The 22664-nt window shown below is 40.7% G+C and overlaps 1 protein-coding gene across 1 annotated transcript in view; it reads right to left on the reverse strand.

The window, feature by feature from the left end:
* Positions 1–2346: 2346 nt before the first annotated feature.
* SLC7A6 (solute carrier family 7 member 6) overlaps positions 2347–22664 on the reverse strand; it is a 72427-nt gene continuing 52109 nt past the window's right edge. Inside the window, exons 6-10 of the mRNA XM_089692874.1 lie at positions 17533–17636; positions 17150–17246; positions 10358–10507; positions 6962–7145; positions 2347–3114 (exon numbers count right to left, since the gene is read on the reverse strand). Of these exons, the coding sequence (XP_089549000.1) occupies positions 3011–3114; positions 6962–7145; positions 10358–10507; positions 17150–17246; positions 17533–17636 (639 nt within the window). The 3' untranslated portion in view covers positions 2347–3010. The remainder of the gene's footprint in view (positions 3115–6961; positions 7146–10357; positions 10508–17149; positions 17247–17532; positions 17637–22664) is intronic.

The following is a 22664-nucleotide window of genomic DNA, read 5'->3' on the forward strand; positions in this document are numbered from 1 at the left end:
TACTGCCTTTATCTGTGTGCAGGTCAATCATCTGCCAGTCATCAATTTATTTTTGCTCTTTACTTTCTGCTACATTGGTTTACAGTGCAGCTGCTTTTGTGTGGAAAAATGCAGAAATGTTGTCGTTTTCCGCAGCGCAGCTGATAGCTGTGTTGAAGTGTGGACTGAGCACATAGAACACCATTGTGTTCCTTACCGACAGCTGCGTTTTTCCTATGAACAGAAATGCGACACTCCACCAGGCAGAAAAATCATGCTCGATATGGTCATTTTTTTTTTTTTTTTTTTTACTGTTCAGGCCACTTTGTGGTGTATTTTATGCAACAAAAACTGTACTAATACTGTTTCAGCTTGTCTACACATCCCCAACCCAAACCACTGTAGACAAGCTTTAAAGCAGAATTCCAGGCAAATATTTCTTAAAATCTGCTCTGCAAAGTAAAAGTCTGTTTGTTATAGGTGTATGCCATTTTCAGGACTGCTGCTCTTACTTGTTGCAACTAAGAGAGCTATAGCGCTCTTAACCAGAAGCTGTAATTTTTTTAATCTCGTACTGCTGCTCCTCTCCCAGTGTCCATTCACAGAATGCCTTGTATTCTGTGAACCATTCACAAATCCAAGGCGTTCTTTGAACAGACAAGGGGAGAAATGGGGCTGATAAACAACTATATGATTTCAGTGTATGAGAACCACAGTGTTGGAAATATACAGAAAGCAGCAGATTTTAGAAAAATGATTAACTGGAATTCTGCTTTGAATAGGGGGTGGTGTCTGGTATAAAATTACCTTATTGCTACAGTGACAAAACAAAGTCAAAAGCACCCTGTACAGGAACATGTTTAATATTTACTTTGCCAGTGCTCATTAGGTCCAATTGGCTTAGGTGTATTGGATATCTGGTCTTCCTTGACAGCTGCCCATATCACTACAGGACCTAGTATGGACAGAAAAAGCCAGTAGGAGGAACCACAGCAGCAAGTGGGAAAACTGGTTATCTGACATACCCAGAAGTGTTGAATACTTTTGGTTCCCTTAGGTCTTCAAGAGAACAAAGATTTTACTCACATCACCCTGGAAAGGGGAGTATCAAACATGTTATTTTAAAGGGTGCTTTTACAGTGCACTCACTGTAGAAAAAGGGTCACTTTAAAGCAGGGGTCGGCGACCCATTGATCATATGGGTGGTAACTGGTAGATTGTGTCCCTTCCTTGCAGACCCCCAGAACCTAGACAGGAGCAGAGGTACCAAGGGAGCACAGAGAAGAGAACCTTGGACTGGAGGGGCAGTGGCATTTACTGGAACTGATCTCCTGTATTTTCCTCCAGCAGTTTAAAGCCTTCTCCCCCTCCCCCTGGCATGCAGGAGCTGAAAGAGGAAAATACAGGGGATCAGTTCCAATAAATGTCAGTGCTTCCTGCCCCTGTAGTCCAGGGTTTGCTTCTGTGTAGCTGGAAAAGTCCAGTGATCAGACGTCATGAGAAGTTCATTATCTTGGACTAAGGGTCAATATTACTGGTAGAGGCACCATAGAAGTAGCCACAACCAAGCATATGCTCCCGGAGGCATCGGTCACTACACTATAGTCTGCTGTTTGCTCTACCAAAGTACCAGTTTTTCCATTCTTCTCGGCTGGAACATGTAGGCACAAGCTTTCTTCCAACAAGTGCAAGGCTATTTCCACCTGACAAAGTAAGTTCCTTTAACTCTTTGAGGACCGTAAGGTTTTGGAACGCCAAAAGAATCAATTTTTTTGTTTTTAAAGTTCGTACACTTCAGTTGCTGTAACTAAGCCATTTCATGAAATAATTGGCAAAAAGCTAGATCCATTTGTTGTTTGTTGATAAGAACTAATATTTTGACTCAAACCAAAAAAAAAAAAGTTTTAAGTTCTTAATCAGATGATACACGCAATTACAAACATGGGACAAATACGTCCCTTGGTCCTCAAAGGGTTAACAGATGCGTTTTGCTCCTAGGTTACTTGGAGACAACAATGCATCATAAGGATAGGCTGATGCACACTAATGGTGGCCATACACAGTTATTTAAAAAAAAAATAAAAATCTGTTGATCTGTGATTGATCTAGGTATAGGCGATTGTGAACAAACTGATTCATCAGTGATTTAGATAAATCAAGCAATGTGGAAATGTTCTGCAGTTTGCAATCGCCTGAAAATATCAACCTCCAAAAAAATGATCAGTCAAAAATCTAAACAATCTGTTAATCAGTCTGTAATAGGAATGGTTCTCAAACACATGCAGATATTTGTCCTATGAATCAGAAGTAATTAAAAAAAGTCTGTGAACCAATCAAAAAAAATCAATCAATTTTCAGCTTACTAAATTGACTGAATAGTTGCAATTTTTATTCAGTTTAGTCTCATTAAGTGATTGACTTATTGATCATTTAGATAAATGAGGTCACCATAAGGGGTAGTTGGTAAACACTGGTATTTAAAGGGGATACCTAGTTGAAATTAGTAGTGAAACACTGGTCTACGACACTGTTAGATAGTTGCTTTATCATAGTACAAAGTCTTAACATGAAGATCTGCAATTTGCATGTACAGAACTCAACCACTGTCCACACCTTCAAGTGCGCACATCTCCTCACCTGTAACTCTTTTTGGCTTTCTTTGTTTTTTAAGCTTTAATGAAGGCTGACAGGTAAGGAGTTTCCCTGATGAGCAGTTTGCTGGTGGATGTGGTAAACATTTTTGGAAATTTAAAAAGGGAGAAAATAAAAAAAAAACACAAAATACACATAAAATTGACATAAAAAGGAGTGTATATCACTTGAAACTTCTAACATCTGGAATTGTGAAACCTTTCAAAAGGTGTAATTCAAGCAATTATTTTTTTTGTTTTGCCATATAATTTACTTTGTCTCTCTCCAGTGCAGCTGGTCCTCTTCATTATCAAGAACCGTCTCCAGTAAAGCAAAACTCTTGTCACATGAAATCACCTTTTCCTTATAACAATGTTGTTTTTTATTTTGAAGTCTGTAATCATAATGGTTTCTCTGACGTTACGATTGTTTTTTTCTCTTCTGGTATGTCGATCTCCGTCAAGACACAGTTAAAAATCAGCTGGGTCCATCTTGTGAGGAAAGCTAAAAAGGCAAGTGGAGAGAATATTATTTATAATATTCCTCGAGATGCTTGTGGTGCATGGCAAATGGTGTATCAGCAACAATACATGTGGCTTGATCCCCCTAATAAGTGTTTATACCTAAAAGCAGACCGGGTCCTCTCACACTCTTGTTTTGGCGTAAAATAGGATTTTTGTACCAATGGTAACAAATATTAACCACTTCCCGTCCAGCCCATGTACATAAACGGCAGAAAAGGAGCAGGTGGCCGTTTATAAAAGTCCTCCCACTTCCCTGCCTGTGCACGCTCCCTGGAAGCACACGGCACCGTGATCCAGTGCCCACTGTGTCCTGTACAGGATCTCTGTGTGAGGTCCCAATCATGTGACCACTGATTGGCCAATCAGTGATCACATGAATAGTAGTAAGCAAGATGTCACTTCTGACATCATTGCTTACTACGTCTGAAATCTATGAATGATCACATAGGTCACATGGTACAAGGCTATTCACAACAGCCTTGTACCATGTGACAAGCTGTGACCAATCACAGCTCACACAGTATTTCTCAATGGCTGCAAGAATGCAGCCAGAGAGGAGAAATTATTGTTTGTACAGCCTTTATGGGAGTAAAAGCAATCAGTGTTAAAAAAAAAAAAAAATCTTCATCTCCCCCCCACAAGTAGTACAGTGTCACTATGGTGACACTGTACTGCTAGGGTGACAGTATGAAAAAAAAATATATAATATAAAACAAATAAAATGAAAATGCCAAACTTTTTTTGAAAAATTATAATTTTTCAGTTATAAACTAATTTCGGTTATTTTTTTTTTTTACTAAAAAGATAGCTGAATACATTTTGGCCAAGACTTATGAAGAAAGATATTTGCAAAATTTTATAAGAAAAACACTTTTTTTCCCAAAATGTTTGGACATTTTCATTTATATAGCAAAAAAAAAAAAAAATCCCAGTGGTGAATAAATACCACCAAAATAAAGTTTTATCTGTCTCAAAAAAATGAAAAATTCATATGGGTTAAGTGTTGCATGACCGCGCAATTGTCATTCAAAGTGTGATAGCACTGAAAGCTGAAAATTGGCCTGGACAGGAAGGGGGTAAAAGTGTCCAGACTTGAAGTGGTTAAAAGGAACACAAAAAGACTTATGCTTTCGGGTTAATATTGCTGCCTACTAAAGCATTGGACACTGGCAAAAAAAACAAAAACAAAAAACAAAAAAAACAACCTACCAGAATGGCTCAGTTTTGCAGCAAAACAATACTGAGACTATGTAGAGGCGGGTGGATGAAACCATAATCTCTGCCTCAGCCAGAGGAAGTTTTGTATTCATTCACAGAATACAAAGATACCTACGAATGGCTGAGCAGTGCGCAGGCTAACTCCGTTTTTGTTCTGGGAGTGGGACAGGAAGTTCCCATCCTTCTAAAGGAACACAGTGCTGTATACTGCATGTAACTCATTCTACGTAAAGTTTATACAGCGTGTCCAGCAGGTACACCTGTTAGTAAATAAATATAATGGCGCCTATGGAGAGAGAAAAAAATGTGGGTCACTAACTGATATACCAGCTGCAAAATCCACCATAAATTAATAAAGTGTAAAAAAACACAAAAATAATTTGCGCTAGTAAATAAATATTACAATTATACCTGTGAACAAAGAAAATATAAAATATTATCCATGTGAGTAATAATTATAAATACACCTGTTAGTGTAGCCAATAGTTAATTTGGGCCAGCTTGGCCCAACTAAACTAGTTTAAGCCCTGGTTCACACTGGATCAGACTTTGAAATCAAGTGAAGTCGCACGATTTCAAAGTTGCATGTCAGTGCAACTTTCAGGTACGACTTGGAAGACATCTGTGCAAATTCATGCACAGATGTCTTTGCACATCACACCTGAAATCGCAAAAAGTAGTGCAGGAACTACTTTCAAAATCGGTGTGACTCCAGCAGAATCGCGACAATTTGAACAGTTCCATTTCAGACAACAGGGTATGACTTTTTTCAAATCAAGTTTCAAATCGCATGCCAAGTCGCTCCAGTGTGAACCAGGGCTAAAAGGTAGAGTAAGCCTGGAGTAAGCCCTGGTTCACACTGACTGCGATTTTAAAGTGGTGCAATTTGGTCCCATTTAAAGCGGGACTTCAAAGTAGCACTGATATAGACACGATATAGTACGAATTCAGTGCCATTTACCTAGTCTATGAAAGTTAAATCGCACTGACATGGTGAAAAGGTAATGCAGAAACTTTTTCAAATTGCGCTACTTGAAATTGGACCTATTAAGACAGTGCATTCGAAATACATTAGATGCGACTTCAGGTGCGATTTGTAAATTGCATGTCGCATCTGAAGTCACAGCGGTGTGAACCAGGGCTTAGGCTTTAAGCCCAAAGCTTATCTCAGGTGAGGCCGCAAACTCCACCTGGTGGAACTTAGAGAATGTGTGGAACAGAAGACCACATGGTAGGATTGCAAATCTGGAGAACAGTTGCTGTAGGCCAAAAAGCGCCTATATTCATTGGTTGAAGGAAATGGATATATTCATAGGTACACTACATATTGAGCATAGCATTATATTCAGATGTACAATTTTTAATTTTTTTTTACAATTTCTTAAAATTACTTTTTACATTCTTTGCTACAATGCTGTTTGGGAAGGGGGTGTCTTTGGGGGTATGTTCAGACCTCTGATATCTCACCAAAGTCTCACTTTTAAGACAGAGAAAAGAGAAAGGGACTGAGGAAATACATTCCCCAGTTCCTTTCTGCTGCCTAGGTCATCGGTTCCTGTTCATTCATAAAACGAAGCAAAATAAACACAATTTACTATGTTTCAGTTATGAATGCACACAGTGAGTAATCAGTACCAATCACTCATTGTGTTCATTCAGAAAAGGAAATATCTGTCCATCCTGAAGGTCCCCCTGTGTGCCTGTAGCTGCTGGTGGGAGGAAGAAAGCCAGCAGCACTGGGGGGAGGGACGGGGGCACATAGGGGGGCTCCCAGGCAGCAGGGGAATCAGATAGTGGACAGGAGGAGGATATCAGTGCAGCAGGTGGGGGAAATTACTGGAACCAATCTTTTGTAGCTCACCCTTAGCAGCTGAAAGATGGCAGGAGGGAGGAGGAGATGTCAGCTTTCAGCTACTGCAGTGAGAGCAACACAGAACATTGGATCCAATTATTTCCCCCACCCACGCACTGATCTCCCGCTCTGTCCACTATCGGATTCCCCCTGCTAGGGGAAAGAGGGGGCTACTGCACGGGTCTCCATTCACCTGGGGCACCCGTGCAATAGGATGGCTCTGCCTGCTTACAGGCTGCCTTTGTGTTTGTGCCTGCCTCCATGCATAAGCAGCAGCTGCACAGACACAGCCGCATGTCAAAATTTGACAGATGTGCAGGAATTACTGCACGGCCCCAATTCACACTGTCTGCGTTCAGGGGTTGTGCAGCGGATACTGCACGGCTGTCAAATTTTGACATGCGACTCCATCTGTATTCACCTTCAAAAGGCTGCTAGCACACAAGCCAGGGGAAAATGCAGGTGCAAAAATAAAGGCAGCCTGCAAGCAGAATGGGTGCCAACCCTCAACAAAACTTTAGTTCGTAATGAGGGAGGATCAGCTGCATGGGGACCACAGGCAAGAGACCAGTCCTTTGTCTTGTATGCCTTTTTTTGGCATAACATAAATTGCTCAGTTCCTCTTTAAAGGACTAATTTCGAGTGATTATCGTTCCATGTATTCCTGAAAGTAGGATTTGATCCAGTCAGGTTTCTTATGTTTATGAAAACAAGCTCTTTAAACACACACTTCCCTCTCAGCAATACCATTACTTACCTAATAATCTGCCAATACACGGTGGCCTTTTAGACTCTGGAAGATAAATTCCCATGAAATAGACAGGAACGCCAGAAAGAGCAATCCCTATTCCAATGAATGAGTTCACAGTATCACTGTACAATGGGACTGCGATGAGGAACACTGTACACAGGCAAAATGTGATTGGATAGAAGAGACTAAGCTGAAAAGAGAAATATTGGAAAAATCATTAATTAAAAAAAACAAACAAAAAAACCCCACAAGAGATCATATGTAATTTAATAAAGTAGCACTATGCGCAATATTGATACAAAATGCTTGTAACCAAATACAAAATTCCCATTGTAATCTAGACATTTGTAAATTTATAGGTCTGTATTTATTTAGTATTTATCGCATGCAGCTCTGCATGCTGATGTCAAAACTTCTTAGTTTCTGTGGTGAAAAAAAATGTGGCTGTTACATTTACACTGCATGTTCTGGTCTCTAGAAGCACTTGTGATATAGCCAGAGCCTCACAAATGCATTCTGGGAAGGCTACCTTACCTAGTGCCTTCCTGGCAAATTGTGTGCGCGCGTGTATCTGTGAGTTTGCGCGCCAGAGAGTGTGCGCGCCTGAGAGTGTGACTGTGCGCGCCTGAGAGTGTGACTGTGCGCGCCTGAGAGTGTGACTGTGCGCGCCTGAGAGTGTGACTGTGCGCGCCTGAGAGTGTGACTGTGCGCGCCTGAGAGTGTGACTGTGCGCGTCTGTGTGAGTGTATCTGAAAGTGTGAGTGTGTATATTTGTGTGTAAGTGTGTGTGTATATATATCTAATTATCTATTTCACAAGATTTCTGGTAAAGACAAATGTCATATAGGCAAAGGGGGCGGGTAAGAACATCAGGTGGTAAGGAGAGACTGAATGCTCTGCCTTTTCTGAAAAGGAGTGCCAGGAGGAGAGTTCTGCAAAGAATAAAACAAAATTCTTGAGAAGAAAAGCCTGCAGGAAGAGTGAATATGTATCTTTGTTAGGTCTTTACTTTGTACATGACCATCCAGGGGGGGGAAGGCCCACTTTAAGCCATTTAACACAGTGGTTCTTAACCTTGTTGGAGGTACTGAACCCCACCAGTTTCATATGCGCATTCACCGAACCCTTCTTAATTGGAAAAATAAAATATGATTTTTAAAATTCAAAACATAGGTATATATTTATACATAGGTGCACAAAATGAACAAAACCGTTAAGAACAAAGAACAAACGCCCCGCTACCCACCAATCTTTAGTATGTGTGTCCAAACAGGAATAATGGTAGTCCGTGGTCAGCGTTTGTCTCTGGCATTTGTGGTAAATGAGGAGTCGATGTCACAGGGATTATAGCAATTTGTACTTCGGTCATTGATTGATCAGGGTTTGTTAGTTTTCAGCCAAATATTATTGAGGAATTTCACTTCTAATAAATCTAGTTAAATGTATAACTGATATTACGACTTTGGGGTGTGTCTGACAGCGTGGTCCCCATGTCAGGTTTAAAAAGACACAGATTAAAATGGTCTCTACAATAGGAAAGCTTTTATATTTACCTCTCTGGCAGCCCGTGTATCCTACCCTCCCCGTCTGTTTCACAGCCAAAGCCTCTAAAAGCCACTTTAGCAGCCAACACTGTCTGTCATTTGCCTGTCTTCCCACCGTGTGCCATGATCCCATCTTCCAATCCTTGTGCCAAAGGAGGATACAACAATGACTGGATGATGAAACCACGAAGCTCAATGGGGGAATGCATCCAACACACCTGAAGAACTGGGTGATCCAGGGAATATCCGATTGCGTCTCAGGGGATCAGGAAGGAATTTTTTTCCCCAACAGGAGCAAATTGGATCATGCTTTGCTGGGTTTTTTTGCCTTCCTCTGGATCAACTGTGGGTGTAGGATTATAACTTTTTTTTTTTTTTTTTCATTGGTTGAACTGGATGGATTTTTGTCTTTTTTCAGCCAGACTAACTATGTAATTGAATGTGGAGGATTCTTAGATAGGCTTCAGCACTCTAATGAGGGGAAAGTAGGAGACATGGGCTACTGAAGAAGTAAGTACTGTATACTAACTATTCTTTTGCAGGCACTTATCTGAATTGTAAAGCAGGGTTGCATTAACCTCTTGAGATCCAGCACCATTATAAACGGTGCTGGGATAAACCCCTGCTGCGGTTCACGCTGGTTAAGAGCATTTCCAGTTCCGGTCGGACAACGGAGCACTGGACTCCTGACTGTCTCTAGCTCCCAGGGACTCTGTCTGACGCTCACCTTACACTGTGAGACCTCCACGCTCTCCAGCTACTCGGGATTTGTCATCTCCCCCAGCAGCCAGCTCCACACGGGACAGACCTCTGCAGGACACAGCAAACGGTCTACTGATGGGCTTGTTTTTACTTCCCTATATGTGAGTTTTTACATTGTGGATTAATACATTTCCTTTACATACTGCACTCAGAAGGCACCTCTCTTTTTCCTTTTCCTTTGCATACAGAGCTGGCTCACTCTGAGATGGCTGCCATCTGAAGCGGTTATTGGTCATAAACGTTATTTGGAATATGGACATATATAGCACTGGACATTAGCCATTAGTGCGCTGAGATCGCCCTTTTATTAAAACACACTCCCAGTTGCGGTGTGTACTTGTGAAGCTATCAGCTTTCAGATGGAAGTGATTCAGTCAGCTATAAAGCACCCTGATCTCTTTCATAACCACTGCAGCATGCTGACTCCCGTCCCACCATGTGTCCTGGGCTCTACTGACCCACCTGCGGGCCTATATGAGGAAAGTGGAACCTATAGGGTTATCTTACAGGTATTGTTATCTTAAGGTATTGATGTTGGTGCAAATGATCTGGTTCTTGGGCAGGTTGCTTCTACACCCCAGAGGGTCTCCACAGTCTCCTTGGTTGTAGTGCAATGTAACAAGAAAATGTAAGTACCTACCACACCACAGGAGTCCAGATACAACTTTATTCCATTAAAACTCAGGGGTACAATCTAAAAAGTAGCAATGTTTTAGGGGGTCCAAGTGCCCCTTCATCAGGGTTTGACTGGCAACCCTTAAACCAGAAGTGAATTGGACCTACAATGGTATTTTTTCCAGTATGAATTACAAGCACAAGCCTTATCAGCAGCTTGTTTGGCAGCAATGCGGGCCCAGGGCACGGTAGAGCAGAAGAAGCTCAGCAAATGTCCAATCGCTGATCCTCCCGCTGGTGAATAAACCAGGAAGTGACGTGTATTATGTCACATAGGGAACCAACTGCTGTAAAGTGTCTGCAGATGAACACAATAAATCCTTCAGGCATTTGGACACATAATACCGATAGAAGATACATTTAATGGAATCTATTACAAGTAATGCTGTTTCTAGACCTGTATCATAATGTTATCACTTACCTTAATAGGTCTTGGCATGTTGGGCTGCTTCCAGCGCAGATATATTTGTCCTGCAATGGACAATCCAACAAAAAACCAGTAACTGAAGCTGTAGTAATTTATCAGCTGGAAGACATCTTTCACAGACAGGTATACAAGGGTAGCAGCACACTGCAAAAGGGAATACCATCATTAATCTATATTACATCTAGCTATTCTCAATTCCACCCTGATAAATGAAAGAAATTATGTGCAAGAGACATATTCACTGTACAAAATGAGGAGTGCTTCCCAACCAGAGATAAACTGGGAACCACATGAGCAAGCAAAACTTCAACAGCATGGATGATTTCATGCAGACAGGTAAAAATGCATAGAGACAAAGTGACACTAAACTGGTTTAAAAAAATGGAAATTCTTTTCTATTAGAGGGTGGCTACGTTCATGCTTTATGGTCCCACTGTAAGTAGGAATGTAGCCACATATTCTTGCTCGCTCTTGAGATGGACTATGTACTATGGGATGTGTAGAGAACATAGAGCAGTGCATGTGCTTGTTCTAAATAAACAGATAAAAGAGGGAAGAGGAGAGGCCGGGGAGTAATGGAGAATGTTACAATAAGGCAGAAAACACAGAAGAAAACATGTTATGAAAAATAATTACAGGGCCACCACGTAATGGATGTGTATGGATTATTTTTGCTGAATAAGGATACTTTTATTAGTTTAGTGTCCATCGGATTTGATGTTTCAGACCTGCAGAGACAAACTAGTAACAATGTAGTTCAGGGGTCTCCAAACTATGGCCCTCCAGCTGTTGAAGTACTACAAGTCCCGCCATGCCCCTGCCTCTGGGAGTCTTGCCTGTGGCTGTCAGAGTCTTGCAAGGCCTCAGGGGACTTGCAGTTCCTTAAACACCTGGAGGGACATAGTTTGGAGACCCCTGGTGTAGTTGGTTGGATCCACAGCATGCAGCTGGGACCCGCAGGCTTCAGACATACCTGGAAGCAATCATAGCAACAGAGAAGAGATCTGATTCAGAAGAGGGGACACAGGTAAGTATATTCACTTAAAGACCAAACCTTTTCTGACACTTTTTGTTTACATTTAAAAAATCTGTATTTTTTGCTAGAAAATTACTTAGAACCTGTAAACATTATATTTTATTAGTAGAGGCCATAGAGATTAAAATTGTGGGTTTTGCAATTATTTATGCAACACGGAATTTGAGAATTTTGGGGAAAAAAATATACTTTCTTGAATTTTAATGCACACAACACACAATTGAAATACCCAGTTTTTTTTTTTAAAATATAAAATATGATGTTACACCAAAGAAATAGATACCAAACACGTCATGCTTTAAAATTGTGTAGAATTCCGCCAAACTAAGGTATTTAAAAATCTCCATAGACAAAGCTTTATAGGCCTTTACAGGTTACCCTTTAGAGTTACAGAGAAGGTCTGGTGTTAGAAATATTGCTCTTCCTCTGATGTTCGCAGCAATACCTCATATGTGTGGTGCAATTGCAGGTTACATATGCGTGCAGGACCAACGCATGTGTTTGCCTTTGCACGCGAGCACAGGAGTACAGGGGGAGCTTAACATTTTTTACATTTTATTAATAATTATTTTATTTTTTACACGGTTTCTTCTTTTTTTTTTTTAATCACATTTATTGCAGTCACAAGGAATATAAACATCACTTGTGACAGCAATAGACTATGACTGGTGATCTTAATGGAGAGATCAAGGGTCTATTAGACCCCAGACCTCTCCTCTGCCCTAAAAGCAGCTGATCACACGGAGATCGGTATGATCAAAAGCTTTCAAGGATTTAAAAATGGCGCTGTGTACTTCCCAAGAAATCATAAGTGACAACAGTACTCATCGCATCTGGATTCCTATGCCACAGAGCTCATCGGAGATACAGACACATAGAAAAGTGGCAGAAAAAGGCAGAGTCGTCCATTGAGTCTGCCCCTTTTTATATTTGTGTGCGGCTGTTTTTTTTTGGGGGGGGGTTGGGTGTTTTTATTTTTTGGAGACCTTTCAGTTCTCTACAATAAGCCAGCAGAACTGCTGGCTTCAGTTCCAGGTTCTCTGGCGGGGCAGTGATCCCAGGGTGAGGCACCAGTGGGCAGTGGGGGAGAGGCACCTGTAAAGCAATCAAGTGGCCAATTAGCTGCTTAGATTACTTTTACAACAACGGGAAATGAAGGAATTACTAAGCTTGCATCATGAACTTTGTAGAAGAGTTTGCTCTCAAGCAGCCAGTGTATAATGTCTGTTCAGTAGAAACTATATAAATAATAGATGAGAACACAGACAATCAATGTGATGGCCTCGATGTCCTAGGAAGACAACAACAAAGCAGAATACATAAAAATAAGTGGAGAGCTAGGCAAGGACTCCTAGACAAATAGGTGAAGGTTGAATCTTAGCAAGTAGGAGAACCTTTAAAGGGTCTAAAATTTTTTAGATAAAGAAAAACACACAAAATAAGCAAATTGTGCATTGCTTTTCTGTTATGCATTTTGTATATATTTTATTTATTTTTCTTTCTGATCCCTGTAAAAAAAAAAAAAAAAAAAGTATGGCTAGAGTGAAGTTGGCACCCATAGCCTGCCATTTCTGACAGGAAAGGAAAGCCTTAAACTGTTACTAAACCCACAACAGTAAAATCAGTCTGTATATGCAGTAAAGCATGCTCGTTATACTCACTGTAGAACCTAAAGGGTTAATCCTCCACAATGTGTAAAAAGGATGTTTGATCCTGTCTTCTCTGATCCTCCCCTTCTTCTACTGTCCCCAATCCATCTGCTGATCGTACTGAGCTCTAGGAGTCACTCTGCAAATGCTCAGTTTGGGGTGCATGGCTAGAGAGGTTTTGTTTTGCTTTGGGAGGGTGCATGTGATCAGCACAGGGCCAAGCAGCACTGTCCAGCCAGAGGGTCAGGGATTAGGCAGCCTCGTTGGACAGTCAAAGCAGAATGAAAACTCGTCCTACAAGATTAACCAGTGCTTAGGCGGACACTGATAGAAGCCACAAGATTGTTTTATACTGCTAATGGGGAAAGGTATTTAGCAGTTTATATTTACTACAATAATTGCATTTCCATGTTCTGTGCACTGTTGGAGACCAGATATATTGAATGCAAGGTCCTGGGTTTAGTAACACTTTAATTATCAAGTGATGATGGACACACACAGGGAAGGGTTTGTTATTAATCAAAGATATTTCAACATTATGCAAAATCTCTGCATTTAATGTTGAATTCCACATATACATAGGTAATGTATTGTTCAACTGGTTAACTGCCAACAATATGGCAGCTCCTTTCTCAGGCGCAAGTAAAGCTATTCAATCCCCAATTCATCCAGAAGACTGGCAGTTTCAGCTAATAGAAAGTAGGGATGCAGGTAACCAATTAAACTTTTACCAGCATTGTTACACCTAACATGCAACTATATATTATTAACTGAAAATCTATTTAATGTGTCCCCATCAACCATCTTGAAGTATTAAAAATGTATGTACTGCAAGGTGCCTCTTTATACACTTAACGTATTTTCATGACCCTTTATGCATAATTAACTTGTTTTTTTAGGCTAAGTTTACATTCATGGTTGTGCGCAGTAAAAAGGCGGTGGAATTTTATTTTTAGCACCCCACCCTTAAGCAACAAAGGCAGCCAGATAAGGTTGAATACTTTAAATAGCTGCAATGCTTTTCTTTGTGGCCCAGCCCCTCTATATGACAGATTCAAGTGAACAAACCCATGCCAAGATCACCCTGCAATGCATGCAGTCACGTCATGATGATGCTGGTTTTTAGGGCTTGACTGCTTCCCACCTGCCATATAAGGAAATGACAGGCGGGTGGTGGCTCTCTCGTTCTGGGAGGATGTCATATGACGTCCTCCCATTCTAACTGCGCATGCGCACCCCCAGGGGAGAGCAGCGATCGGTGGTGCGCTGTGTCCCTGGGACACAGCGGATCACCGATCACAGTAAAGAGCCGATGACGTCGGCACTATCATATGATCAGCTGTGTCCAATCACATGTAAACAAGGAAATACCGGTTATCGGCAGTCCACTCCTCACGCTGACAGTGACAGCTCGTGAAGAGAAAGCTGGTAAGCGGCATTCCTCAGACAGGACATCTACACTGATCATTAGGGAAGTGATGATCAGTGCCCTCATGTTCAGTATAGCCCCATCAGTGCCACCTGCCAGTGCCGATCAATGCCACCTGTCAGTGCTCATCAGTGCCACATATCAGTGCCTACCAATGCACATCAATGCCACATATCAGTGCCCAGAGCTGCCTTTCCGTGCCATCAGTGCCAGTCAGTGACTCCTATCAGTGATGCCAACCAGTGCCACCTATCAGTGCCAGCCAGTGCCACCTATCAGTGGCACCTATGGGTGGCACCTATCAGTGCCACATATGAGTGCTACCTTTCAGAGCCCATCCCTGCCGCCTATCAGTGCCCATCACTGCAGCCTCATTAGCGCACATCAGTGAAGGAGAAAAATTACTTATTTACAAAATTAAGAAAAAAACTTTTTTCTCAAACTTTTGTCTTTTTTAGTTTGTTTATCAAAAAATAAAAAAACCCAATGGTAATTAATTACCACCAAAAGAAATCTGTCTGAAAAAAATGATCAAAATTTTGTTTGGGTACAGTATTGCATGACCGTGAAATTTTCATTCAAAGTGCGACAGAAAATAGGCCTCGGTAAGAAGGGGGTATAAGTGCCCAGTAGGCAAGGTCTCGAAGTCAAAAACTAAAAAGAAAAGAAAAAAAAGGGAAAGAAAAAATTGTTTATCTAGAAGGAACACATTGAGTGACATCGCCCATCTTTAAGTGGGAATGTACATGCAGGCTCACTTGATATATATTTTATACATTGCTTGCAAAAACTAGGCAGAAATGGGTAAAAGTGCCCGGTAGGGAAGTGGTTAAAACAGGAGGCAACAGGCTCCTCACCGCCTGTCAACTGCTCTCAGAAATCAGTCCACAATGAACCGCTCTTCAGAGAGCAACACCTACATAAAAACGAGCCCTAAGGGCTTGACTTCCAGACTATAATCTGTTCCCTGAAAATGTATCCCTTCATCCACTAGCACCCTTAGATCAATCCTATTGGACAGGGGATGTGTGGGCAGATTTAGTTCCATGTAGCAAAACGTAGTACCAACTTTCCCCCTCCTCAAGGTGAGGAAGTACAGTCCTTACTTCAGTTAGACCAGAATCAGAGGAGCACAGAGGAGAACCTTTTCCAGCCAATAACAAACAGCATGACACAAGTACCCGTTCTTGGGCAGAATGTCTTTAACCATTTCTATACCGGGCAATTTTACACCTTTCACCATTTTTCACGTTTCAGCGCTCTCACACTTTGAATGACAATTGCGCGGTCATACAACATTGTACCCAAACTAAAATTTTAGCATTTTCTTCACACAACTAGAGCTTTCTTTTGGTGGTATTTAATCACCACTGGGGTTTTTATTTTTTTGCTAAACAAAAAAAGACCAAAAATTTTTTTGTTACTGTTATAAAAGTTTACCAATAAATAATTGTTCTTCATAAATTTAGGCCGAGATGTATTCTGCTACATGTCTTTGGTGAAAATAACCCAAATTAAAATGTATTATTTAGTTTGTAGGAAAGTTATAGAGTTCACAAACTATGGTATAGATCTGAAAATTGATCAATCCTGAAGTACTGACAGCCATTCTAATTTCTTGAGGTCCAAGAATGTCAGAATAGTACAGATATCCCCCAAATGATCCCTTTTTGCAGAGTAGACAGTCCGATGTACTTCATAAGAGGAATGGAGAGTTTTTGAAGTTGTGTTTTTTTTTCATAATTTTTCGGAAAATGAAAAAAATTAAAAAAATAATTTTCACTATTTTTTTTTTACATACGGTCACCAGTGCAGTACAGCGTCATCATATAACTGGCATGGCGGTGAACAGGGACACTGACTGGTGACAGTATGGAAAAAAAAAAAAATATATATATTTTTTTTCATATTTTACTATGACCAAAGTAGTAAAATGTTACCATAGTAACATTGTACTACTTTGGGGAAGTGATCAGTATTTTTTTTTTTTTTTACACAATTTGCTTATAGCAAAGAATTACTTTGCTATAAGCAAGCATTTACCTGAATGACATCGATTCATTCAGGTTTTTTTTGTGCTTAGCTGTGATTTGGCTACAGCTAATCACATGATATGTGCATGTGACCTGCTGTGACCATTCACAGCTAGGCACTAGTATACAATGGATGGCATGAATGAAGCCATCCATTGTATACAACTGTCACGTGACCTGCTGTGATTGGTCACAGCAGGTCACATGGTACCTGCAACGGGGGCCGGTACTCAGATCTGTCATCGGCCGTTTCCGAGGTACACGGCCGGTGACCGATCGCGCCACTGCGCGGCTCGCAACCGCGCGAACTGCGCATGTGCGGGAGGACGCCAAATGGCGTACACCCCAGAAAGCTAAACCATTTTTGCGGCCGCCAAACGGCTATAGGCCGGGCGGCTAATGGTTAAAAATTTTAAATAAAATGTCAGGATCAACTAAAGCCACAAACATCACCAACTGGGGAGAAAAGTTGCAGTTGGTCTGTGATGGTGACCAAGATGGGTAGATCTTATCACTCATCATTCTTATAACAGATGTGTCCATCTTTGCACTTTCAGAGATCTATGTAATTTATAAGAATTTATACAGTTTTCAGTAAAATTACTGCAGATAAAGAACAGATAAATAAACCATCCTCACATTGAAGAGCAGAGCTGACACTGGTGTAAACCGATCCAGGTGTATTAAACATAACATATCAGGAAGGTGCCCTTCCCTCGCTCCGACGAAGAACAGCCTGCATAAAAATTACAACATATAAGAGACGATAGTTAGCAACAGGATCTCTTTACCAGAAACAATAATCTATTTTGCTGACTGCATGTGGTTACCACTTGTAATAACAGCAGCATTAACCTAAATGTGAACCCAATGCTAAAGTCTCAAATCTTTAAAAGGTTCTTGTGATTTTCAACGTAATTTTTAATACACTGATTTTAATACACTGAATTTAATACTACTACCCGGAGGCTAATACTAGACTAAGACGGATCTTTTAAAAAATATCAGTTATGGATCCAAACCTGGAAGCAGCGAGGATGGAGGAGTTGAGACCACCAAAACAGGACAGGGCCACAGCCAAGGGGATGGTCCAGCTAAATATGCCATACACCATGTCAGCAAAAGTCTGCGATGGAGGAGACAGATAAAGCAGAACACAGTTTGATAAAAAAAAAAAGACAAATTAAAGCAAAACATAAAAGCACATGTTACAACGTAAAAATAATCCATCATTGGACACTAACTAAAGGAAAGCAAAAATTCTCAAAAGCAGACAGACAATCTGAAAAAATGTTACATTATTTCTTCTGGTAACTGTATGGAAAAAAGAATTGAAGGACAGTAATCATACAGGAGTTAGTAAGTCTGAGCTCAATATAATAGATTTTCAGATTTTTTAGTAGGTGCATGTCTGTCTTTGAAGTTTTGAGAATATATAATTCACATGAATAACTCATACATAAGGCCTGGTTCACAATGGTGCGATTTCAGATGTGACTTGGGTTGCAAAGAATTGCATTGCAATGCAAATCACATTCATTTCAGTAGTGTCTGTTCACATCAATGCAACACAACGGTGATGCGAGTTTAGGGAAGGGTCCTTTGCTACTTTGGTGCGATGCAGTGAGGTTCTGTGCCCCATAAACTGAGATGGAAAAACGCATCAAAAACACATCTACATGTGTTTTGTTGATGTGATTCTGGTGCATTCCCCCTTCAACTATTCTCCTTCTTATAAAGTTGCATTAGTATGAAAATCGCATAAAAAAAAAAAAAGCATCAATAAAAAGTCGTAACGCAGTTGCACTACATAAATGGCAATGAAACCCGGATGAAATCGCAATTGCACTAGTGTGAACTATGCCCACGTTTCATTTGCATTTAAGCTCGAGTAAACAGCTGTCTCCTATTAACTACACAGATTGTTTTCAGAACACTCCACTAAATGTAACTTCAATATCATGAACTCTCATAATCCCCTCTGGCAGTGAAATGAATTGATGTGTTCTGTAAAATGCTACTTTTCTACTTCAGTCTTGTAAATAACTAGATTCCTAATACTGGACATATTTCAGAAATACCTAAAGTAAGTGGAAAGGTAATTTTTTTTTATAACAACGTTATATTTACCTGCTCTGTGGAAGGGTTTTTCCACAGTACAGCCCCAATCCATCCTCTTTTGGGGTCACTCCCCAGTGTTCCTGGCTCCTCCCCTCTTCTGATTGCCCCCTAGCAAGCCACCTGCTATGGGGGCACTCCTGCGGGCTCAATCCCAAGCCAGGCAGTGTCCATTGACACTCACAGCATGATTTGCTCCCCCTGATCTCCCCTCACAGTCTGTGACTGACAGCAGCAGGAGAGATGTCCAGAGAGGAGAGAGTGTGAGACAGAGAGAGATGCTGCCCTCGGGCACAACGCTGGATCAAAATCGGGCTCAGGTAAGTATTTAGGGAAGCTGGGAGAGGGAGCTGAAAAAAAGATTTTTTTACCTTAATGCAGAAAATGCATTAAAGCAGAGCTCCATCCAAAAGAGGAAGCTCCACTTGTGTGCACTTTCCACCCCCCCCCCCCCCCTTTCACTGCTACATTTGGTACTTTTTTGGGAGGGAAAGGGGGAGTGCGTACCTGGTTTTGGCAGTTCGGCCCCACTCCCCCCCCCCCCCCCCACCTGCAGTCTTCTGGGACACTTCACAGGTCCCAGAAGACTACAGGACCATTCACAAAGCACAGTGCAACTCGTGCATGTTCAGTGAGAAACCGGCTGCAAAGCTGCTAGGCTTCACTTCTGGTTTCCCTTACTTGCAATGCCGGCACCAGGAACCCGGAGGCTAGTGGAGAACTGGCCTGGATATCAACAGTGCTGGACCCCTGGACAGGTAAGTGTGCTTATATTCAAAGTCAGTAGCTACAGTATTTGTAGCTGCTGACTTAATTTTTTTGGGGGAGCCTAGACCTCTTTAAGGTTTAAAACAAAAAACAAAAAAAAAAAACACACACACACACACAAAATAAAACACTTTCTGCCTTTACCATTACCTGTAGAAATATCCCTATTTCTTGATATGGTTATCTTGGGAGTCTATATAAAACTCATCTGTCACACGCCAGTGGCGTTCTTCCTTATTATTATGGGCTATTCCTTATTATTATGGAATTATTATGGGCACTGGGCTTTATTTTTTGTATGTACTCCTGATGAAGCCGCAAATGTCTGCGGTGAAACGTTAGGCTAAGAGGTTATTTGCTTTAGTTGGTGCTCTTTGAATTCAGTCTGGAGGGTGCTTTTCTGGACAACTTTTGTTATACAAGAGACCATTTAGTCCTTATACAGAGGTGGCATATTAGCCAATAGAGAGGAAGAAAGATAGTCATTTGATCTAATGAGGACCTATGGGAATTAGTAAAATCAGATACAACTATTCCATATAGAGATATTATTATATTATTATTATACAGTATTTATAATGCGCCAATAGTTCGCTCAGCACTGTACATTACAAAGGGGGACAGAACATGAGACAGAACAATACCAATACAATGCAAAACATGAGGGGATTGAGGGCCCTGCTCTTTCGAGCTTACAATCTAGGAAGATATGAGAGAGATATTAGAATAGTAAGAGATCCTCTGAGGAGTTCTATTTGTAAGGGAGAGATAGTAAATGTGGTGTAGTAAATGTATCTAAGGCTGGCCATACATTATACAATTTTCTTGTATAAATTTTCCTTTAGATTTACCAAACCAAATAATATAAGGTCAAACCTAAACACTTTCAATTTGTATGTAATCAGGCAGGTCCTTGCACTACATACAGTAGTTGAAGGTAAATCTAAAAGAAATTGAACAAGCAAATTGTATAAAACGTATGGCCAGCCTTACTGGAATTTCTGATATATAGTCTTGAACATAGATCCTTTACATGTAGTAATAGATTTTATTTAATGATAGTAAATTGATTACATATATTATTATTCTTATTATACAGGATTTATATAGTGCCAATAGTTTGCTCAGCGCTTTACAATATAACGGGAGACAATACAGCAACAATACAGTTCAATACAAGAGGGCTAGGAGGGCCCTGCTCCTTGGAGCTTACAATCTAAGAGGGAGGGGCTAGTGGTACAAGAGGTAACTGTGGGGGCTGAATAGGAAGTTTAACGAGTCCTGTAAAGCACCTTCCAAACTAGTAATTATGATAAAAACCACACTACACTACCCTACACTTCAATTAGTAGTAAACTTGTATTGAACTCTGATGGGGATGGACATGCATAGAGAGGAATGAATGTCATGCTTTATATGTGAGACAAATGATTCTTTATCTGCTTTGCAAACCATAACATACACAGATTAACCCCAGGCTTGGACACATTTTTGACTAAGTAGCCAATTTGCAAACAACTATCACAGGCTTGGTGGCCCAACATGCATATTCCTCCCATGTCATTGAATCACCATGACTGCCCAAGGTTGGCCAAAGACAGATGACTGTTGCAATACAATGACCAGTGGGGAGACAGGTTTCCTCTCGCAAAGCAGCAGGACCCAGAACAAAAAGAGAAAAAGACATTGTCTGGTAATAGAAAGATTTTCGAATATGTTTGAAGCTCTAATTGCGACTCATAATTAATCCCTGTGGAGCGTGATTGTGATGCTTGAATCTCTTGACTCAATTAACTTAGAAATAGCCTGTCTACATCATAGTCTGGAGTATGAACAAATGACTTTCAAATCCTACACAGAGCAGCTTGGGGAGCTTTACTGGGAGGCATTCCACTAAGATATCTTATCGGGTCTCCAAAACCAAAGTTAGAAATCCATGGCTACTTTTACAGCAGGCAAGTCTGAATGAAGCTGTAAAGTAAGGGCTCATGTCCACTGCAGCTTCTAAAGTGATGTTCAGGAGCTGTTCAGCGTTTTTTTCAGCAGGCCCTGAATTCTCCCTAATGTTTTCCTATGTGTCCATGTACACTATGTCATTTACAGTCGTTTACAGGCAGTTGAGTTTACAGTTTTTTTTGAATGCACCAAACTTGCATTCAGAAGCAGATTTTACCGGTGTTTCAAACGTTAAGCGATTGTAAACGCAGTTAACCGCGTTTATAAGTGTTTGTTTCGAAGCGTTTTTTTATTGTTCCATGTCCAGATGCTGTCCAGAGCCTTTTTTCATCATCAGAAATGCATGCAAAGCATTTTCCATGTATTCAAATGGACCCAGTACACAAGCGCAGTCAGTTCCAGGTTTCGCGTGAACGAACAAATGGTAGAACGTGCCGCATTATGCTCATGATGGGATCCACAATGAATACAACCAGAAAAGACAGGTCATCTCAACACATTATTATTATACAGGATTTATATAGCGCCAACAGTTTGCTCAGCGCTTTACAATATAATACATACTGCTCTCTCTGCTTCTCTATCTCTATTTCTCTCAAAATGTCTGAAATAGTTAAATTTTTCATTTTTTTTACTATTTTTCAGTGCATTCTGGGCATATGGGAAGGTCTCCTGAGGTTATCTTTTAAAAACGCTTCTAAATGTAAATGTGGCTAAACTGACGTTTTTTTAACCTACGTTTTCCAGCAGTCAGTGTCCATCATTCAAAAGTGTTTTCCAAACGCCCCATGTACATGAGCCCTAAAAGCAGCTAGAGAGGTCAGGGCTGGCTTGTTTAACATTTTTACTGCTTGTTACAAATATGTGAATAGTTGATAAACACAGTCTGGGCTCTGATAAACTTTCTGGCATCCTGTCTTTTTATTCAGTTGTCCTCTATGAGCAGCCATGATGGTATATGAATTGTGTGTGTATATAGCTGTATATATAGGATCCATAATGAATACAACCAGAAAAGACAGGCCATCTCAACATATACTGCTCTCTCTGCTTCTGCTCTCGCAATTTCTTTCAAAATGTCTGAAATTGTTCATTTTTTACTATTTTTCTGTGCATTCTGGGCATTTGGGAAGGTCTCCTGAGGTGATCTTTAAAAAACGCTTCTAAACGCAAATAAACCTGCATAAACGTGGTATACAAACGCGGCTAAACTGACGGTTTATAACCTACGTTTTCCAGCAGTCAGTTTCCATTATTTAGAAGAGTTTTCCAAACGCCCCGTGTACATGAGCCCTAAGCCTTCAATGAACGA

The sequence above is a fragment of the Staurois parvus genome, unplaced genomic scaffold (genome assembly GCF_062004578.1).
Source record: "Staurois parvus isolate SC_StPar_1 unplaced genomic scaffold, SC_StPar_1.0 ptg000607l, whole genome shotgun sequence".
NCBI lineage: Eukaryota > Metazoa > Chordata > Amphibia > Anura > Ranidae > Staurois > Staurois parvus.